The 24,308-nt window shown below is 37.2% G+C and overlaps 1 protein-coding gene across 1 annotated transcript; it reads right to left on the bottom strand.

Annotated features, from left to right (window-relative positions):
- Nucleotides 1-1,821: 1,821 nt before the first annotated feature.
- Nucleotides 1,822-15,199, bottom strand: LOC135466744 (homeobox protein SIX6-like). The gene is made up of 2 exons (XM_064744404.1): nt 14,516-15,199; nt 1,822-4,505 (listed from the first exon to the last, which is right to left on the bottom strand). Exons 1-2 carry the CDS (start codon nt 15,085-15,087, stop codon nt 4,346-4,348), a joined length of 732 nt encoding a protein of 243 aa, XP_064600474.1. The 5' UTR covers nt 15,088-15,199; the 3' UTR covers nt 1,822-4,345.
- Between the last annotated feature and the right edge of the window lie 9,109 nt (nt 15,200-24,308).

Consider the following 24,308-nt stretch of genomic DNA (forward strand, 5'->3'; position numbering starts at 1 on the left):
AAAAAAGTATATATTAATAAACTTCATTTTTTAATTCACGCAGTTTGATGAAGACATACCAAAGGCTGCTGACAAAAGAACTAATTGTACTTAACATTTTCAACGGTGACACTTCACTGACAGTTTGGAGTAGATACAGTCACCATCACGTGACACCTCCTGGCCTCCACCTGTCAAGGGAGATAATCAGCTGTCGGTTTCCAATCTACTGTCAACTGTCAACTGTCACATGGTGATAAGTAGAAACCGCCTTGAGGTGAGAACAAAAAGTTGTTATACTGAGTGAAGCTGTAGTCATTATCCGAGTGCTCAGAGTACACACATTGACAGGCTGGGCAGCGTTTAACGGTTAACGAAATGTTTATCTGAACATAGAGGGTTGCATAAAATGTGTAAAGCCTATTCAGTTAAGTGATGTTTAGTTTAGATACGAAAAATCACCGATGTATCCCAAGTAAAGCATTAGTTACAACCTGTGATATACTTAAGAATTCGGATTACGAAATCCAACCATACCCTACTCAGAATCCCCAGGTGAGGAGCTATAACATAGATGCAGCACGAGATGTTAAGGACAGAATACAATGTCTACCTGTATAATGTGAGCGTGATCCTGCATGGACAGTCAGTACATTTTCCTGGTTATATTGGAGGAAAACAATCCACGGATAAAGAACCACACTAAATGAGAAGCCTAAAATACGGGAAACCGATCCAGATAAAGTCAAATCTGATGAAAACTAATCAATATAGTATGCGTCGAAAAGACTTTTTTATACCTGCCGTCAACCAAATTGGATGTTCCGAGTCAATAATCGCAAGGCCAATTCAAAAACGACGTTTACCACAAACTGTCAGAGAACTAAGAAAGTATATAAAGAACGAAAATAGAGCGCAATCACACAAAGAGAAGTAGTCAACGTTTTTCAATGATGAAGGAAAGACGCGAGGAAAGTTCTCTGCGACTGAGAGAAATCAGTATTCTAATCGTGTATCATGCAAATATATTGACATATAAATTGTGGATAATCCAAATATGTATCTCCGTTGCGCTTTGATTGGAACTGTTCATATGTCCAACGTGGCGACCTACTTCAACACGATGAATATAAAACCCTTAGCGCCAAGTTAAGCGGACACATTTATGAAGGAGAGTGCTATAGATTCTGGACGTTCTGCCTACGTCCACTTCTGGGAGAATTATACTCATTGCAAAACTTTGAGTGAAGGCGTTTGCTTGTGTACAGATGACACGCATTTTTAGAACCAGGACCACGTGGTTTGGGACGCACCTTTTCGGCAAACTTTATCCGGATCGTTTAACCTGTATCTGTGATTTAAGTATAACAACGGCTTCAACATCGTCTCCGTCATTACGCAATACTGAAAGGTCAGTCCCAGTGAATACACATTTATAGTGCTCTGGAAGTGACATGGTGATACAGAACACCGTAAGCAAAATCACGCCATGAGGAAGCTTTTCCCACGAAATGGCAGCTTGGCCCAACGTGACATGCTCATTGTTTTCTTGCAATTCATTATGATTACGTAACAGTTTTGCCCTCAAAACGTCATCGCAAAGGCAGGAACGAACAACAGACACAGTTTACGCACAAGATATTTTACACGAGAAAGGTCCCTCAATACAATGGGTGAGATTGTCTCCCCTTGGCATAATTTAAAGGAATCAATCAAAATGTAAACCGCCAACATCAAAAGAGTTATCTATCTGAAAAGCAACAACACTCTCTCTTAAGTTTTGCATTAAGTCAAAATTGCAACAATGACATATTAAATGAGTCAAATGTTAAGTGTGTTTCTCTCTTTATTTATTCATTGCAACAAATCCAACAAAATCCAACAGCGCATTATATAGCAACATTGACAGTAAGAACAGAGACAGATACCAAGACAAAATAGTCTGAAGACAATGTACCCTTTAGCTTATTATTTTCAACAGTTAAACCATTTATGATACAACGTAACATAGCACTAAAGACATGGAAAGGATTGATGATCCACACGATAATCCACATGAACATAACAGATGCATATTATGCGAACTGAATCATATAGTGTGTAGAATTATGAAATAATTTAGTTTAAGCCACTTTTGGTACCAGACTGTGCACTGTACAGTTATTATGTTTTACGAATAGTACCAATATCGAATTCAAGGCAATACATAAAACTGATGATCGTATGCAAGAAAGTGATTTTTTGATGACAGTTACAACCTGTCGGTTCAACGTAAAGCTACAGAATGGGAAATCAGACAGCGTAGAACTCATATTTTCACATTGCCCATTATTTATGTAATTCATGCATGATCAACGTTGTACGCTTTAACTGAGAAAACATTCTCTGCTGTCAGCCAATAAGCGTGGATTTTGTATAACTTTAAGTTTCCTCAGATGTTTTAATAGAATATAAATGTGATGTATAAGATGATTTCTCGCTATTACCAAATTGACGTAAATGTGCACATTTGTCATAAACATTTACACCTTTACATATTAAGGGTCGTGCTGGAAAGAAGCAATAAAATAAACGCGTCATTCTTGGAAATAAATGAAACGGTAATAGTTGTATAACCAGCCATCATGAACGTCCAAAATCAGTGTTAATCACATTGTTCACCAAGAAACATATCTATCTTTACAATACTGATGATGTCAGTCAGAAAATCATTGTCGTTGGTTTTCAGTCCATCTTTAATTTTACACATTGTAGAATTTGTGGAAATCTTCGTGAGGGTAAGATCCGCTAGGGTGGTTTACACAAAGCCAGTTTTGACTTCAGTCTTAATTTGAAGTTTTAAATTAAACTCTTTTGTTGGACTGTCGGTGTTAAATTAGGATAAAGTCTTTTTTTAAGACGAATGTATCCTAATTTAAAATTCAGACTGGATAAATCATTTTCAAAGACTTGGAAGTATTTAAAATTTACAAAATCAAACAGGTCTACTTTTAGGCAAACAAAACTATGTCTCATGACAACCATGTCCTAAAGACAACTGTCTGGCATTAGTTCGTATTGTTTCCTGTGTGTCTTCCAGACCTTTAAGCAATCATAGAGTACAGGTATTGCAAAATCTGATATACTCTGTAGCTGAGTATATTCGACTGAATTTGTCACATTTCACATGCGTAACCCTTTCTGCTCACACGTTGCTTCTCTGCTAACTTAAGTAGACACATTCGACAGAAGATTGTCATTTATTCCCAGTATGCACAAGCTTATGAATATTATATATAGGATGTGCTTATCACCGATTCATCATTGCAGCTCTTCCCAGACAGTGTATGGCAAAGTCTTCAGTTTGGGGAACTGCATAGCTCAGAAGGTTTTCCAGTGTTGTATATTTGAACCACTTACTCCCGTCATGTGTTTCAAAGGGACTCTTCTAAACAATGAAAAAGACAATAATCACAAGGGATCAAATGAAATTGTACCTTTTGGCATCAAGTTTTCATTGTTTTCCATCATGAAAGCAATTTCCATTTTAAGAACAAATTTTCCCGTCAGTGTAACTCAATTTTGCTAGTGTCTCCTTATTTCCAAAAAAATCTAAAACTCAAATTAGAATAATCAAACCAAAATTCCTGATAAAAATGCTTTCAGCCTATAATGAAGTAGAGAAACCGTTACATTTCATGCTGGAGCTACCAACAACATATTTTATAACATGCATGCTTTACTCATTTTAACATGACAAGAGTTACCCTAATTTCAGTCAGGACGGCAGCATTAGCTACGTGATAGTAGGACAGAAACAGAACAACTTGTATACTTGCAAAGAAATACATAAAAGCCACAACAACGAACTATATGATACATTTCTAAAGGTGAAAGCTTCGACCATCATCTAACATACCCATTCCATCTTAACACAAGCACTTTCAATCCTCAGCCACTTTAGACTGACTTCTTTGAGAAGAAATTTTAATATAGCACTTTTTATTAAACATTCCAACTGAACTTTTCTCATGAATAACATTTCATTTATAAATATACACACAGTTACTGATGGCAATACCTATGAAATTCTGGGGGCCAGTTTTTATGCACATGTATAACACGGACAGGTCATGACAATTTTCAATAATGACAATGTCCGTTGATGGACATGGTGAGACCCGTACAATATTATCGTCAGAGATCTCAGAGTGGACTATGGAGGCCTGCAGGTGTGTAACGGTACAAACTGGTCAGCCAGAGCTTGTGCTCAATGCCAACAGGTGGCCTGTGCATTCCTCACATGACTGACCAAATAAACACAAATATGATGACTGAAATTGTTTTGAACCAGACCGAGGTCGGTTTTAAGCCTCCCAGGCTGGCGTTACTCATACGATGTACCGGAACTGGTATGGCTGTCAGGCGAATCGGTGTCGGACCGCAGATTTAGTGACGTCATCGGTTTCGGTGATTGAATGGAATTTGATGCCAGTCCTACTCCACACAGCTGTCTTTTCTCGTCCATGTTTTGTTGGTGTTGCAATCTGAAAGGCAAACAGAAAGATTGATCAGTCAGGTTTCGCTAATGACTTTTGTTCTTAAGATCTTTTGGAAACATGTGTTGGTTTATTTATCTGACTGCTGTTTTATACAGTAATCAAGAATATTCCACTTACATGACGCTGGTTAGCATTATGATGGGCGCAAACATGGCAGAGTAAGGGAGAACACATCTGTAAACTAGCGATTACAATCTCTGAACAATGGGTAATGGAATTCCCGTAGAACCAATTATATCCTCAATCAGCCAGGTTCTTATGCGCAAAAGACAGATGTAGGGTATACAAAATTAGGCATGCGTTCACTTGAATGTGGCGGCCTTATTCCGAAACCAGAAGTATTCTTGTCAACATGTCGCTAGAGGACTTTTTTGGTGAGTTCACTGGGATAACATTGCCAGCTATACTTCATAAAACAGTAACTTCATTTCATCTTGGTTATGAGAGCGTAATATGTCAGCTACATGCGTTAAAAAAGGTGCACATTCACGCTTCAACACGTATACGTTACACTGACGCATACACAAGAAGGTTTATACGTACATCAGGTTTTGTTGCATTTTTCATCCATCATATATGTATATATATATATATATATATATATATATATATATATATATATATATATATATATATATATATATATGATATCATTTACACAGGTTGTTTGGTTAATTACCTCACATGTTTCCTCCTGAATGGATCTACATAATATTTATACTTGATATCAGGAAAGCATGAACTTGACAATTATGCGTGTCCTTCACAGATTTGAAGCATGATTAGGGTGTAAGGCATGACAGGTGTAACAAAAGCGGAGTAATGAATTAAATGTGTAACACTTGTTATACACAATTCGGAGACCACACCTTCGTTAACAGAATTTGTTAAAAAGATATGTTGAAATATATGTTGAAATATCCATATCGTACAAACAATATCAAAACAATAATTAATATATAGACAGTCATATATATCATTTAGTGCATGAACTAATACATTTTTAGTCAAATATAACTTAAAAACTTGAATTCAACAACTGAATTTCCTATACGTTTTTCACTGTCTGTCTGCCTTCTCAAATTACATGAAAGGAATACAGTTTAAGTGAAGAATTTATTGAAAGAGAATGTTTTGCGAACACAGATGAAAAGTACTAAGTAATTTAGTACAGTACTGACGTCAACATGCGATATGTTTGTAGACTGCGAATGTGATCAGAACGATGCCATAACGACGGTGTCGATGACGATGCGACCAATCAGGAGCTTTCTAGCCTACAGACAAGCCCGCCGGACTGGAGATTAAGCAATAATAATTCTTATTCTATGGCACTAATAACTGGCAATCAGCTGACAGGGCTATACAAGTTGCTACAGGCCAGGAATTGTTTCCAATGTGATGGTTGGCATAGTTAAGTATCATCAGCAGTGTGAAAGGCAGCGCACTGCGCCCCCTGTCAATCACAATGAAGGAGCCAGATATCACACTTCACGTTCCACGCGGAGAGAAACAATCAACACAACTCAACGGTGCTCCGAGCTAAAGGGCGGCAAACGTTTTCATTGGACGAACAGCTCAGCGTTCAAACCGGATGCCACCTTTTCAAGGGCATCTTTAAGAAGAACAAAATGGAGGCCCGTTACGAGACAGGCTGTTGAAGAGGATTTAAGGCCTGAGGTGTGTTTGTATAAAATGTGATAATCATGACATAGGCCAAACCCAAATAATCATGTGGGTATATCTGGTGAAAAATTAAAGCGTCACCTCACCAAGAAAACGGGGTTTCAAAGCGTGAACCGCATGTACCAAATAGAAACAAAACTCCTCCTACAATCACTGATATATAATCTTTAGTCCTACCCTCACATCAGCATCTTTAAAACACCTGGAAAGGCAGGCAAATAACTGAAACCTGCTTACCCAAGAATTGACTGCCATTCGTAGAGGAAAGACATTTTACTTCGTACTACAAATAGACGGCAGTGTAGTTAACAAATGCGCTGCCATTCAGGTTGAAATCAGGTTGAATAACGACATACATGAATGTACTTAGATTTTTGGTTTTCAAAATTTTACTATCTGTGAAACTGGGAAAAGTTGCTATCAGGCATTCACTGGGCCTTTCGGGGGGCATTCTGAGAGAAGTTATTATTTAAGACCGTGAGTCTTCAACTTTGAATTTTCTTTGAATATATTGTCTATTTATTTGTGTTAGTACTCCATAATCAAAATGATATTATAAAATTTATGCGTCAAGAAAATCGCTGGAAGCCCATTGGAGGGGGGGGGAGGCTGTCCTCAAAATAGTTTGGCTACATTGTCTCATGAATAACAAGCCGTATGTAAATTAGCCTTGTGAGTCCCAATGAAGGTGAGCCCAGGCGATAAATATGGTACCGCGTTGTATCGCCCTATGGGATTCCTTAAAGGCTGATGGAAACATTTTAAACTAAACACCACACAAGTGCAACATCCAGCATCCATCAGTTAAAATAGACACTTGGATAGTTTAATAGTGGATCGAGCATGAAGCCAAGCTATCAAGGTGGATGTCAACGTTCTGTTGAGTCACGTGATAGGCGTGACATTCCAACAGAAGGCTTGTAGGAGGATCGAGTACACTGTAAAAACAATAGACACTCTGTTGTCAAATTCCCCGCTATCAGGCAGTTTTATTAAACGCACAGGAGTTGTGTTTACCCCGGGATAAATAGCCTGGGTCACAGGCTTCTGACACATACTCTATCACATCGAGTAACAATATCCATAGTGATTATTCATAATTAATATTTTTTTTTATTTAGTCCATGTAATCCGATTCGTTGCAAATGTCGGAGATACTAGGGAGGATTGTGTATCTCCGGTCATATTCTCTGTCCGGAAATCGACATCTCTGCTCAGCTGGCTGACCCTCTGTCAATCTTGGGGCAGTTGTAATAATCAACAGGTGCGCGTTTAACGGTATTTAATACTTTGTGATTGAGAGAATAATTAAAACTAAAGGCTATGACTTTTAGGTCTCATGAGAGGCTACAGCATCACTGCCAAATAGTTATTCTGATCGGGCGAGAAAGTCCTGTGAAATCGAAGCTCTATTAGAGACATTCTTACTAATGACGCTTAATAATTAAAAGATTTAAATTTTCGTTTAATGAGATAAAATTTCACGCAACCGTAAACAAGTTCAGTTTAATAACAGGGTTTATAACCATTTTATCATAACCACGCGTTTACTGTAACTTCAAACGCCCATAACATGTGCGTATAACCTGCCTTCGTTCTGCTGAAAATTCCATATATACCAATACACTTTAATAGGATATCCTTTCGAGCCCTGAAGCCCAATTCTAAAAGCTATTTCGAAGCATCGCCTAAATTGGTAGTCTAAATTAAACATTTAAATGTATGAATCATATTTATATCGACTGCTGTTTAAATTTTAATCACTGTGGTAGCACAATTTCAGACAACACCGAGAATCCAGCTTCAACAATTTTGCTTTGTAAAGAAGATTAAAGTTTTTGACTTCAGCCTTATGGATTTGTGAAACAGATTTCAGCTCTCCCTGGATGGTTCCACAGTGGCCTCACGTCAGGAGTGATATATATATATCGAAAAAATTAAAATAGTAATGTTTATGAATAATTTAAAAAACTAAGCTGAAATCCCGGATCATGAGAAGAGAGGAATCTCATGTTGCATTCATAACCTATACGAGACCTATATATCTTGATCAAAGTGAAATTGTTTTGAGAAAAACACGCTATACATGAATGAGTATTTTTCCATTAAATCAGACAATAAATCAAATTCATGTATATCTTCGATTCAGGAAAATATTTTTAAAAACACACATTACAGGTTAATATATCAATAATCATCTTAGCACGATGTGCAAAAATATAACACAGACTGAACCATTGTAAATATATATAAGGTGACAGAACATGAAACAAGCACTTCCAAAAGAACGAAACACCAACCTTTATCATTTTTAATAACCGCGTGGTTATCGAGTATAAATCTAGAACAAATGTAAATATTTAAACAGCGCACCTAAACTGTCAGAATTAATACTGACGCCAAATACATATTTCTGAATAATACTTTTTTACAATAAATGTATAAATATTACCTTTATTATCAAATAACAATAACTTTCTTACCTTCTTTGATTATATATAATTTGACCAGAAACAATACTTTTGTTGTACTATATATACATATTTTTTCCATAGTTAATTAAATATTACTTTTATATTTTGGATTAACATGCCGACTGTACTAAATGATCAGGCTCATACCGTCAGACTGGCATGCAGGTTGGATTCAATAAAATTCATGAATTTGTCTCTTACACAAGTGTCCTCTCACATATGTAAACATATGGAATCATACACTTGCACCTTTTTAATAAATTTTAAAAAATAAACTAATTTTTTTATTTTGACAAGTTAAAAAATACAGATAGCTGCTTGCTTGCTTTTTGGCCACTACATTTTGCTACTCGAGATGTTCATGCCAGTAAAATAATAGCTTAAATACATTAAACATTTTCATGTTCGCAACTGCATGATGAGCAATTAAAAATGAATAACACCTTTGATTTTTGAATGGCTCTCAGCAATACTGTATTTATTCAGTGATTCAAGCGGCCGCATGCATTTGCTATAACGATGCTCTGGCTGGATTATTTTCTCACATAGTTTGTACCTTGAAGCTATACAAGGCGTTAACAATCCAGAAAAGCAGAGACGTTTTAAAGTATCACAAAATTCCCACAGATATAAATTTGTAGGATCATAATTATTGAAATGTATTTGCAAAAATGATTCTTTCAATGACGTCTGCTCGGGTGTGCAAACCGTTCATACATTCGCCATTAAATCGTTTTTCAACATCAATGATATCAGTGTGTGAACATGCGTGCATGTCTGTGTAAACGCCAAACGTCGTGTGCAGTTATGTATATATGCATACGCCACCGAAGTGGGCGATTGCGGCAGGATGTGAGCTATACACAAAGAATATATCAGTTACAATCTCATCGCGTTTTGCATGCAGATTACCGGAAAAATCATGTAGGAAGGTTTTTTTGCTTATCATTTTTTTAAATAGCTCTCACGCAAGACGAATTGTTAAGTTACTCTATCAATTTCCTCATTGTGTATATAGCGGATGTGGTCCATGTCTAAATATTTTTATTGAGAGTCGTATTTTTGTTATTTCGTCTGTCCAAAAATTAAATTCTTCAGACTTTATATCAACCACGAAAAAAAACAAAAACAGTAAACATGCAGTTTCGTCTGTTAGCGCTTGATGGGATCTCAACGACTACAGTAGGTCGCAATGTTTATCAAACAACTCGCGTTTCTAAACCCAGCTTAAGGTCAATACTTATCATGTAATTTCTTAATTAGAGCATGTGTACCGGTAATCTTAAACCACCAAGTTTCATCCATCACGTTTTCTGTATCCTGCTTTTATACTTCTTCAGTTACGTGAAGAGAATTTTGCTCTTCAAACACTGACATAACATTTTATACATACGCTGACGTGTCTGAGTCTGTACAAGCGCTGCGCAAAATTTCTGCTGAGCGATACACAAGTCTTCATTGAAAATCCTAAAATGTAGTAACGAAGAACTGGAGGCCGTATGTGGTTCCACACTTTGACAAAAAACGTAAGTTTCTTTTTGACCACTTCGTTAGAAAATGATGTTGACCTGTAGGTATCAAGGATAAGAAAGATTTACTCTAAAGAAATTGATCAACGAATAGCTTTAATACTACGTTTACTTGCAATCTGCAAGGTCGTGGGTTTCGTGGAGTTCTGTCCGCTTTCCTCGCACCACAATGTTGGCCACCGTCGTGTTTACAAGTGAAATTTTCTTGAGTGTGTAAAATTACCAAAATAAATAAATACTACGTCTAATTTTTGTGACCAGTCCGGTGCAGCATCCCCCCCACCCCATCCCCAAAAAAAAAGCGAAATACGAAAGAATGAGATTTTTGTCTGATTTCCATTCTGAATCCTTGGCTAAAATGACTCCACCTCAAGCAAACAATCGCTACCACCTTAATTGCAGTGAGTGATCCAGTGCTAATACATTAATGTCGTTAAACTGTTCTTAATTGTTCTGATTTGAGGATTTGCTAAGTCGACAGGGCAAATAACAGAGCATAAAAACACTGCATGTGCACGTGCTGATCCCATAATTCTGTCAGCAAAACGCACACGGTTCATTGATTAATTTTCCACTTCATTGTTTTACCTCACCAAATGAACATTTGTATATATTTTTTTCGAGTCTTAAATCGATATCTTCACACATTTAGTTAAAAGTCCGGTAGCGCAGTGAAAAGAAAAAACATACCGATACCTAAAAATTTATACTTTTTGGGGGGGGGGGGGGGGGGGATTAATTTTGTACACCTTTACATTACCTTTTCTGTAATTGTATTTAAAAGCCGCTGTTAATTAAAGCTCTACAATTTTATTTTCAGCATTAATACACACTGATAAATCCGGAATGATATTTGTTTCACTGTCCTTGTATTTTATACCTGTAAATATTTTATAGATATACATAAGAAATACAAATGAATAAGAATCTAGGTATTATGTCGAATTACACCTTAACTTGTACCTTACTGACCATGTAAAAAATGTAACATGCAGTTTTTTTCTTGAGTATGGAGTAAATCAACAATCAAAGAAGCCAGTAGTTCTTTATAAAAAGTATGGGTAGAGCTTAACCCCTATAACGGCTTTATTGCCGTTATTCTGTGTCCGAACGAAGCCCAAAAATATAACAATTTTGTCGTACAAACTCTTCCAGTTTTCTTGAATGCCGCACATCAGATTATACGTAATTTTAATCTAGATAACATTTTTATAAACCTAAACAAGTCTTGTTTCATAATAATAAATTTGGTCCTTAAAAAAGAGAGGTCACTGAGACCTGGTATTAAGGTAGACGTCCATATCTTAATCCCAGATAAGACATAGAGTGGTGTACTTATTAACTATATAGTAAGAATCAGGTAGTGTTTCAACATGTGTAAGACATCATGTCAACAACGTGTCTGGTTGTTCACAGGGTCTTTAATTGTTTGTGTGTTTTCATACACGTGCTAATTATTAAATGTAAACATGGAATTATTAAGGTTCCTGTACCATAGATGTTTTGCTTTTTCATTCTTGAAAAATAGACATTTCCCCCGTGAAATTAACGACGATCATAACCTAATCCGTTAGGCTCTGTTTAATAGATTTAAACAGAGCCTTGTTAGAAGATTATTTATGTGACAGTGTGTGGTTATTTTCATTAGAAACTTTAAATATTTTGAATCTAACAACATCATTTATGTAATACAATTAAAGAACGATAGTCGGTATTTTAATGTCTTACACATCTTAATACTTCCTTGTGTACTGTAATGGTGGGTGTATGTATATGAATCGCTTATTTTTAAAGGTGCAATTAAACAACATTTTATAATTTGTAAGGCTTTACTCCCAGAGGAAAACATCAAGCCAATAATAAATCACGCAGGTGCATATCAGCTAGATTTAAACTCAAACAAAAGATAAATCCAAACCTGTGATCATAAATGCTATTTGGTGTTGACGAATAGATTTGTTCTTTGGTTAACATGTTTCAGATGAAAGTGAATTTTTTTCTTGTGTCCTCTATAATAATTAAATAAACTTTGCGTTTGCACCAGTAAACTAGACAAGAACCTCATCATGCGCTGACACAGGGACCCCGTCTCTAAGCGGAGCAGTAACTGATCATTATGTATTCCTTGTCTGATTTCAGTGATTATTCAGTAGAATGTAGGGGGTAATGGTGTCTGATAGACTAACACAGACTCGGCTGGTTATGGAGCCAAGGCTCTGTCTGTCCAACTGATCGTATGATTAGGCCCCTTGTCTGCTGATGGCATCTTTCTTGTGATTTCGTTCCCTTGAGGCAGGTCAATTATGCCATTCAGAAATTGTCTCGCTTAGGACGAACAGAAGCGGCCAGCATGAGGAAAGGTACGTAACTCAGTTGCTAGAGCTGTAAGCGGCCACCCGGGGGCGCTGCTAAGCATTCTGCCTCCGGTTGAAAAAGACGGCCTAACTGAGCCGAACTAATGTCAAACCAAGGCTAAACGCAGCTTCAATTTTCGTACTGTTTTTTGGCCTGGATGCTTAAACTATTTCAACCCTAACTAAACAATTAAAACATCCATAGACTCTCACATTTTAATTCGTGACCGCAAACCCAGTCGTGTTCCCCATAATAGATATTTAAGCCTGTAGTTTTTACATTTGTGTCGCCATGATAGTTTTTACCTGTAAATCTGTGACACTAAAATCATGTATGTTTTAATCTTTTCTATGTGCCTTTCTGCTTCTCAAATGAGCAGTAATTTTTCTTTATCATAAACCTGTGTATTTTTCAACCGAATGGTGTTTTACTGATGTTTGGTTAGCATGCAATATCGCCTTACGCAAAGCAGCGACACCATTATTGAATTTCAGAAAAGCTTGTTCTATACTTTCAGAGAAGGCTAATGTTCCTATCCCATTAAATTCCGTCAAACTATAAAACTATAATGTTGATTATGTCTGAATAAAATAATCATAACTCAATAAGAAAAATGGAATTAAACTTTGTATCATAGGCTATGGTGTCAAACTCGTGACGTGGAGACGGTGATGGTCATACCGATACAACAAACACCTATCAGTTATGACATATATGACCACTTGCCTTGATAATAGTAAAACATTGTGTTAGGCCTAATACTTAGCTAGTTTGGACAACAAAAGGCGTTATGAAGGCAGGAGGCAGAGAATACGTGTTTAATGTAGCAAAAGATGTCAAACTCACTCCTGATTTGAGTAAGCCTATACATCTATAGGCCCTAGACATTGATTTACAGGTATATTACACTTTTTCTGCACAGTTTTCAGTTTATTACAAGGTCACATATACAGGTATAGTGGCATGTGCAAGTAAACTTAATTGTCATGGATATATTGTAAAAAAATTTTTTTAATTAATAAATTCGATATTTCATGGAACGTTATTCATCAGCAACAAATCAACACATTTTCTACATTAACAGTGGATCTTAAAAACTACATGTTGTGTTAGAGTGAAAAAAATGTTAAAATATGTGTGGGCACATACCATTCAACTGACAAAATAAAGCGAAATGGCTAAATTCTATCCTGACAAAGATAAAACTGTACAAATGAAACTTTACCTTCACAGAAACAGGTGTACAGGGAATACACGGGTTAAACGATTTTGTATGATGGGTTTATTTTTACCTGGCCATGAGGTAATTTTCACAGGTAGTTTGGCCATTGAAATAATCACCGCTGCGCGTGTCCACGATAGCGAAAAATTTACCTGTGTTATTTGTTATTTATTGACACTAACATTGATTATTGCCCGCCACCTGGTATTTAAAATGTCAACAGATAGTTGATTAATGGCGACAGGCGGGCATGCATCAGACGTCCCGAGCTGGTGGCCAGGTAAGCTTATCAGGTGTATTAGTAACCCACAAAGCATAATCGTTGTTTAGCAACAGCTTTGATAAAGCTAATTTACACCCCTAAATTCATATCTTTGACTTACACAACAATTCACACATTGATAAAATTATCATTAACATTTTCAAAATATTCTTTTAATAAAAATAAGAAAAAAATTAATCATTGTCATCACTAAACGAGAAATGTTTAATAATTGCATATGTATGATTACTGTAAAACTTAACAAAGATAAAGATAAACATCCATATTATTTTGTAGAAACACAAAAGTACAAACTGTATGATTGTATGTATTTATTCTTCCTTAACGTTTACACATATGAGTCAGAGGTATTTCCTAAATAGCTTTTAAAAAATAGACTAAATATACACATGTAATAATAAACCGTTGGAGTATTCATAAAATGAAATTACATAAATGACAGTTACCTGTTTCGAGCCGCAGCTGCCCGGTCCCTCTGTCTTCGGTTTTTAAACCAGTTGCCCACCTGGGTTGGGGTTAACCCCGTGGCCGAGGCAAGCTCCCGTTTTTTAGAAGGATTGGGGTAAGGGTCTTGCAGATACCACTCTCTGAGCAGATTTCTAGTCCTTTCTTTAAAACAGTGAGTTTTCTGTTCTCCGTCCCAGATTGTCCTCGGCAGTGGGAACTTCTTCCTCACGCGGTATTTGTCCACGGGTCCCAGGGGACGTCCCCTGGATTTCTCTGCCTCCACGTAATGCGCTTCTAACCACAAGGCTTGCAGCTTAGCGTGAGACTCTTTGGAAAATTTAAAGTTCTCTAAAATATAATAAAGTTCTCTGAAATTGCCCGTGTGGAAGGCGACGAGAGATCGAGCCCGGAGTACGGACTCGTGTTTGTTCAGGGCCTCGCAGGCAGAGGGGTTGACGGGCAGGGACCAGAGGAAGCGGCCCAGGCGCCCTATGTCCCCGCTATCCTCCAGTGTCTCACACACCTGGGCCACTTGGCCCGGCGTGAAGTGTAATAGAGGAAGCTGAAACATGCCCGTGAAACTGCTTCTGGCTACCTTAGCTCTCAGTTTGTCCACCGTTTCATCCTCGTGGCGGTTTCTCAAGGGTTCATATGAAGTAAAAAGCCAAGCGTTATTATGAGGCCGTCCTCTGCCGATTGACCGCCGTCCGACATCTCTGTTACCCACACAGCTCACTCCCGCCAGCTCAGACAAACACCGCTCGAACACCAACCCGCCATTCAATATTCATTTTCCGCTTTCATTGGTTGGAGCGGTTATTTTTTTACCAGGTTGTCATGCAGTGGAGGCTGTCAATCAAATAGCATGGGACACCAGTTATATAGCTAACAGTATAGTATATAAATATTACACTGCTAGATATCTTTCTGGGTTTTTTTTTTTAACAGTGATTTTTTTTCATTGCATTTTGTTGCCAAACTTTTCTGGTTTCTAGCACGGCTATCACGCGTAAGGATCAATCCCCTTCCGCCTGCATGAACAGCCTGAACACGGTCTCTAGATGATATTACGTTTTTCCTTCCCGGCACTCCACGTCTCCGGGTGTTAGGATTAAGGTGAACCGACCGTGAAATCGCTTATGTCGTGGACAAGTCGACCACATGCGAAATGGGCCGAGTTCGCTACTATCAAGTGCAGGAATATATGGTAACGAAAAAAACATCTTAAACTTATTAAAGACGTTTTATAGGGGAAACCATGCATGGAATGTGGCAAACATTCGGCTTCTAAATGAGCTCCCTTAACCCTAGACACGGATATACATGTATGTTACTATACAATTCTTATATCAACGTGGTATAAATAGTCCGCTTTGGTTAGTATTTTGAAAACATGTAAGTTATTGCGTTAAGGCGTAAGTGTGGATTTAGTGTGGACATTATTGTAATTCACTAGACAGTGTTAACAATACAAAAACAGACATATTAAAAGATACTAAAATGTTTTCCAGCCCATATATCGATTAGACCACGGTCGAAAAATGAGCCTTCCTCTGGTACAAAGGAAGACCACCAAAAATATGCTTTTCCGAATGCAAGCTAGTTCACGGTGTGACAAAATGGTAACTAAATCCTCTATGTTAAATGGCTGGATTTTTTTAAAATTTATAGTTCCTATGGTAACTTTTATCTCCGATACTTAAAATACGCCTCGCTTCCTCAATAGGTTCGTGATACATACAACGTTGATGTGAGCTTTGCGTCATTGTTTTTTGTTTTTGTTTTTTTGTTTTTTTGTTTGTTTTTTTTTTTGGTATAACAAATTCAAAAAAAATTGTTTGGTTACCCGCTGGGTATGAAGATGATCAGTTTAAAATTTTCACATTGCATGTGTTAATTATATAATATAAATTCAACAGACATTTTCACAAATGCAAAGTAAATGACTGGAATAACGCTAAAAACTTTGAACTTTCTTTATCCCAAAATGTGAAATTGCAATAAGTTAACCACATAGCTGTGAATCGAATTTATAAACTTAACTGTTGTTTATTATTGATTTAAATATTGTCTACCAAGCTACGTTTCTTCTTGACGTAGGTCTATAAACATGTATTTCATTAATTATGTGTCTCATTCTTTGTAGCTTCATAGTTACGTCACTGCAAAAGAAGTTTCATTCTACAGATAAAACAATAAAGAATATTTAAAAATTACATATAAATCATATGTTTTATGGGCGATGACTGTAAAGAAACAAATAATAGCTTAATCCGAGAGTGGATGTAATCAGTAAAATGTATAATATATATTAGTTGGTGTTAATTAGTGCTGTATACAGACGCGGGTATCAATGACACCTGCTCAAGTCATTCCTCACGGGATCGCTATCTGCTAAGCAGGGAGGCCTCCTAGCCTCTCGCTTCTTAACAGACCGCTGAATATTTTCGGGACACATGGTGACAAGAAAAAGATGAAGACAACATGCCCCGCAGCACTTTACGCCCTTAGACTATATGGGCTCACATATGCCTCTGCATGTACACAACTACAGCTGCGAAACTTTTAACTGTTGATAAACTAACTAGGTTAGGTAGAATTTTCTCTCGCATGAATAAAACTGTTAACCATTAATTTTAATGAAACGGATATCATATCTGACTCGTGACACACTCAAACAATAAAATGGGCGCCTTAGGTGTCTTAAGGGTATATGCGAAGGGGCGAGTTTTTACGAAAACTACGTTGAGAAAGAGATATACATATTTAAATTTAATGCGACTTGGCGCTTTGCCATTTGGGACAAATGAACCCCTAATGAAGGATTGCTTCGTATACAATTACATTACAAGTTCTCTGTTTTATTTATTTTTACGTCACGAGCACATTCAGCTGAATATAAATTCAGATGTATACAACATTAAGTACACTGACAACTATATTATCTTGATAACGAATGCAGCCTAATAATTTAAAATATACTCCACTCTTTTGTTGTTTACATGGAAATACTATAACACTTACTAGCACTAGTGATAACAATCCAATTGTGATCTTAGTTGCTGGACGTGGAATGAACGATCTACCACGCTAGCAGCATTTCATGAACATTTCATGTATACAAAGAACACTAACATCTGTAATTACTTTAATACCTCATTGATGTCGTGGAGTTCTTCGCTCGGAAATATTCCCAATCATACTCTGGTTTTGGCATGAATTATAATCGCTTTGTACAATCAGTTGATTTATACACATCCAGGATACCCACCGCATTAAACAAACCCGGGGTTTCACTTCAAGCTGCAAAGTCCTACGCGAATTGATGCAGCAACTGCACGCTTTTAGCAACTAAAGAGTTTTGATGAGCCCATCTGATACAATGCGTATGACATTCACGACTGGCATTATAAAATTGTAAAAAGACCATACACAGTAGAACAGTTTTCAGAGATTTCAAGACACAGACCACACACAACAGAACAGTTTTCAGAGATTTCAAGACAAAGACCACACACAACAGAACAGTTTTCAGAGATAACAAGACACAGACCATACACCACACAACAGTTTACAGAGATAACAACACACAGACCATATAAAAGGGAACAGTTTTCCGTGATAACAAGACACAGGCCATACACAACAGAACAGTTTTCAGAGATTTCAAGACACAGACCACACACAACAGAACCGTTTTCAGAGATTTCAAGACACAGACCACACACAACAGAACAGTTTTCAGAGATTTCAAGACACAGACCACACACAACAGAACAGTTTTCAGAGATTTCAAGACACAGACCACATACAACAGAACAGTTTTAAGAGATAACAAGACACAGACCATACACCACACAACAGTTTACAGAGATAACAACACACAGACCATATAAAAGAGAACAGTTTTCCGTGATAACAAGAAACAGGCCATACACAGCATAACGGTTTTCAGAGATAACATCACACAGACCATACACAGCATAGCGGTTTTCAGAGATAACAAGTCACAGACCATACATAACAAAACAGATTTCAATCATAATAAGATACAGACTATAGACAACATATTAGTATCCAGAGATAGCAAGACAAAGACCATGCACAACAGAACAGTTTTCGCTGATAAAAAGGGATATACCATACACAGCATAACGGTTTTCAGTGATAACAAGATACAGACCATACACACCACAACAGTTTTCAGAGATAGCATGGCACTGACTATACACAACATAACGGGTTTGTGTGATAACAAGATACAAACCATACACAACATAACGGTTTTCAGTGATAACAAGACACTGACAATAAACACCACAACAGTTTTCAGTGATAACAAAATACAGACCATACACAGCAGAACAGTTTTCAGAGATAACAAGATGCAGACCATACACAACATAACGGTTTTCAGAGATAACAAAACACAGACCATACACAACAAAATAGTTTTCAGTGGTAACAATACACAGACCATACACAACAGAGCAGTTTTCAGTGATAACAACACACAGACCATACACAACAGAACAGTTTTCAGTGATAACAAGATACAGACCATACACAACAGAACCGTGTTCCGTGTCAACAAGACACAGACCATACACAAGAGAACGGTTTTCAGTGATAACAAAACACAGGCCATACACAACAGAATAGTTTTCAGAGATAACAAGATACAGACCATACACAACAGAACAGTTTTCAGAGATAACAAGATACAAACCATACACAACAGAACCGTTTTCAGTGATAACAAGACACAGACCATACACAACATAACGGTTTTCAGAGATAACAACACACAGACCATACACAACAGAACAGTTTTCAGTGATAACAAGACACAAACCATACACATTATAACGGTTTTCAGAGATAGCATGGCATTGACCATACACAACATAACGGTTTTCCGTGATAACAAGACATAAACTACAGGTAACATAACAGTTTTCAGAGATAACAACACACAAATTAGACTAGAGAAAACAGTTTTCAGGTATTTTTCGTTGAAGATCCCTTCCACCAAGATGGCTTGAATAGTTGTGCTTCACGCGTGGGAATGATTGTCAGTAAATTGCCAAAGGTTAGCGATTTACACCGGACATTCTGCGACTTCCTCCAGCCATAAAATGTATATGATCTTTAACAACAATCCAGTAATAAGAAAATACGTGTATCTCCTAAAAAATAAGCTTAGAGTGTCTTAATTTAAACAAATAAAATGTTTCTGTGATTAAAACCTGTTATATATAGATAAATCATAGCAAACATTTAATGCACACACTTTGAACACTTCACATCAATATGCTAATGCCGTTCTAACTTTGTTGCTTTTGATGCTTTTTCTTGCTACAGCACACGGTTGTAGGCCTGTGGATTTTTGTGTGAAATACTCTTTTTTTCTCGCTTTTTTGACATATGATATCATCTTTCTTTACAGACGGGTTTTTCTTGGAAGTCTTATAAGTGCTTACGTGGAAAATATGCGTTGAGATTATCTGAAGTCTCAGTTAATTGAATACAGGTAAATTAGGTATTTAAACTAGTAAACGGGCTTGGAAAGTTTGGGCTGACTTTCTTTAGTTATTTCCTTGATTCGTTAGTTTAGTGCCTGAATAAAGAGAGAAGACGTGATTCCTAGCCCATATACGTCACAAAAAGGCAAAGTCTGCACCAGTCGGATTTGAAAAGAAGCCTCCAGGGATTGTATGCTGCAAAGCTGACGCATAAACATGCATTGCTTTTCTGCATTCACTCTTTGATTGAAAACATCGTTGCATTATGTCGGCTTCATGAAGATAGCATTTTGTGTGCAAAATGTAAGCTAAATTGTACTTGTTTCTCCTCGACCCAGGGCCTTACATAAACGGTGTCCGTCGAGATTCTAAGTTAACGAGTGGCAGCAATGATAAGCCTCCGCCAGATTGTCGAGCATGTTATCCCATTGGACCTGTCCAGATAACTGTGTTATTGGACAGTTCTCACCATCGGACTACCGCACAGTTTGGACTGGCTATTTATTTGTACACCCCCGGCACCTGTAACAACATGGTGTCCGTGTTTGTCTGGTCAGTGTGTTTGTGGTTCTAATTGCATGGGAGGGGCTACCAGGGGCCAGCTGCAGACCAGGCTCTCACCACATGCTCTCTTCACACATGCTTACTATTTACATAATCCATTCATACACTTAAATATAATGTAGAATATAACATTTGCAAAAACCTTGAAAAAGTGATCGATCTTTTTCATTTACCATTCTTTATAGTGATGGCCTGTTACCCTAACACAATGCCCATATCACCGAGGCGGTAACAGTTATTTATCTGTTGGATTTAAAGGAGATTATAGACAGCCCTGACGGTACGTCTTACTCTAGACCCACATTTGTGCAAGGAAGACAAAGGTTTGCTGTCACAGTGTCTTTATGACAAGAGGTTTTGAAGTTATCCCTATTTGGACAGTAGTATACGTTACCAACTTCATTTACCACTTATGTATTATTTCTTACGTTTGCCTTTGGAAAGTGTCTTGGGTTGTTTGGAAATGGTTGTTGCGATTATGCGTCATCGATTGTCGTCCCTGGATTGTTTACAAATGTGGAACATGATCTGAAATTTAATTAACAAATGACTGAAATATGCCAATGGATGGTTTACCCACGTACGTTTCAAACAGCACAATATTCAAATTCTTACAATCTTGTCTAGGCTTTGTTTTTTGACTTTTACACGATTTTTTATGTTTGTTATACAAATATTTTTCTGCTAATTACTCCACTTGCCTTTATTACTTAAGTTGTCTCCGATTATTCACACTTTTCCATTGTCATCGCTCGGTTTAATTATACTCTCTGTTGTTGCATGCATGCCACATCACAATAAACTTTTTCACAGCTTATTTAATTTTTATGTAAAAGTTAAATGCCTCACACTAACAACACTCCAATTAGTCGCCCAGTAAATACAACTCAGAAGGGCCTTCACAAAAGTCCTTTTCTAACGTGAAATAAAGGTGCACGAAAAGTCACACGGTTGCGGCATGACATGACAGGAAATGGCTGCCCTTTGACTATGAACAATATTGATAAAATTAAACACGAAATCCGGTTGCCCAGATGTTAATCGCTACATATTGCTATTCGCTCTTGAGTAAGTCCTTCATTAGGTTGTCCAGATGGTAAATGTACCTTATTCCATGCAACCCTTCCACAATCATCACCTACTGTGCTGCCTGAAAATATGTTTATTTAGTTATTCCATCTACATCTTGTGTAGTTAGTCTTTCGTACATTCACCGTGCCAGCCCTTAAGAGTGTTTACAAAGAATTTTCATAGACTTGTCCGGATACACATCTGTTGATAACAAATATGGAAAATCAGAACACTAAGTTTCTTTATATACGTGTCATATGATTGTAAACATTCTAGCCGATGGCGCCTGCTGATTTCAGAAGTTGTATTAATGAAAATAATTAATAATTAACAATCTTTACATGAGCTGTTGAAATTAAGGTCAATCTGAGATTTATTTTGATTTCTTTTTATCTGCAATTTCTACCGGGTGTTCACCTGGAAAACGAAAGTTTTCTGTATCCATTGAACGTTTTCCTTCCCTCATTACCAAAATAGTAAGTCTTGTTTCAGACCTGTATCTGACGATTATCGTCTTATGGTGTCAGCATTTCGGTATATATATATGCAAATACACATTCGATGATATCATGCGATAATATATCTAGTCACACAGAATAATGTAATAATTGGTATATCGCCAGACGGAATAATGTCCTAACTACTGTCTCTACACTAAATTGTGTGATGATTGATATCTCATCACAGAAAACCATGTGGCAATTGGTATTTTTTGCCACGGTCTGTCCGGATTCCTCCCTCCATAACCCTGGAACAATCATGTAATAACTGGTATTTCGTCGGACAAAATCATGTAATAACTGGAATCTCGTCAGACAGAATCATATGATAACTGGAATCTCTTCAGACAGAATCATGTGATAACTGGAATCTCGTCAGACAGAATCATGTGATAACTGGTATGTCGTCAAAAAGAACAATGTGATAACTGGTAAGTCATGACACATAATCATGTGACAACTGATATCTCTTCAGAAAGTCGTGATAACTGTCATCTATTCAGACAGTCATGTAATAACTGGTCTTTGGACACACAGAGTCATGTGATAACTGATATTTCATCATACAGAATCATGCCATAACTTGTATCTCTTCAGACAGAATCATGCGATATCTGATATATCTGATATGGACAGAATCATGTGATAAGTGGTATCTGGACACTCACAATCAGCAAATAAAGGCAGTATAGAACGATTTACGCTTGTATATATTTGGCTATTCTTTGTCTGTAATACGACTACGATTAACAAAGCCAAAAATATTTTATGAAAGTAAACACAACATCCAACGGCTACTTCACCAAGCAAATTATCGTTTTTGGAACGAAACATTCTGCAAATAGCCTCACAGGAGACAACCAGGGTGTTGTTTGAATATAAAAACAAAATAACAAATAGTTGGGACACACCAGGTGCGGGTTCAAACGGGCCCTTGGATAGGGTCCCCTTCCCCCCCCCCCCCCCCCCCCGTAGTAATGCTTGTGGGGGCATGGTGACAATAAGCAGTCGACGGGGTTAATTTCGCGTGCTTGTGCATTTTAACGTTGCTTGAAGTCCATTATGTGGTTGGTATATTTGTACGTCACCTATATATGGGAAGGCTCGTAAGTAACTTGGAGGTTAATTGACCCAGGAACACCAGTTTCTTTCTTCTATAAAAATGAGTGTTGTCTTCAACAGAGTTAGGAAAAGCTGATGTGGCGCTGTGGTTCATGTTTTATTACGAGTAAATAACTGTGATGCCAAAATGAAGCCTGAAGACTTGCCACACAGTATCAATATTCCTGTTTATGTCTACACCCTGCAAGCTTTGTTCACACCACTGAACTCACTGCACAGAATATCCACTCGAAACCAAACAGACATGTGCATCAGGTAAATAAAGGGCATAATGCATTCAATATCATGTGGATTTCTGCAGTTTGAGAACTCATACATGTATTACAGTATATACTAGGTACTGCCTCTTACGGGCAAATCATATTTTGCTTTCATTTTGTATGCAACGTAAAACGTTCTTCATGCCATCAGGGCTTTAAAAATAATCTACCCCAATGTTTTAAGATTGTTTTGTCGAAAGGTTTTTATTGCATGTTGACAGTAGAGATCCATTATGATTTACTGGATTTTCAGTTGGACAGTAGGGATATTTCATTTCTTCTGAAATTCATAATCTCCTGTTTATACCGTAATAAAACTGCAATTAAACACACCGTGGATGACGATTGTGTGCAAGAATATACACACCTGAAGGAGTTAAGGCGAAAAATGCTAAATATCAATAAACTCAGTCGGGCATGCTGGATTAAATCAGATTAAGAGTAAGCCTATTTTAGCTCACTTCTGTTTAAATGGTAACGTCTTGGTAACATTATCAGCTGCGTGAACAGAATATTGACTAAATAATATTTCCACTAAAGTTTTTTTCAACCATTCCACGCGGGAAGGTCTATTAGCAAGCAGCGGATAGCTATGAGTTTCCCTCGAGCTCTACGCGTTTTCTTCCCAATACAACGCCGGTCGCCGTCGTATATATAGGTGAAATATTCATGACCACCGTTCAAAAACACAATTCAAAACAAACCAATCAAACAGTGCACGCTTGTGCTCTGTATTCCGAGATGTTTACT

The sequence above is a fragment of the Liolophura sinensis genome, chromosome 6 (genome assembly GCF_032854445.1).
Source record: "Liolophura sinensis isolate JHLJ2023 chromosome 6, CUHK_Ljap_v2, whole genome shotgun sequence".
NCBI classification, from domain to species: Eukaryota; Metazoa; Mollusca; class Polyplacophora; order Chitonida; family Chitonidae; genus Liolophura; species Liolophura sinensis.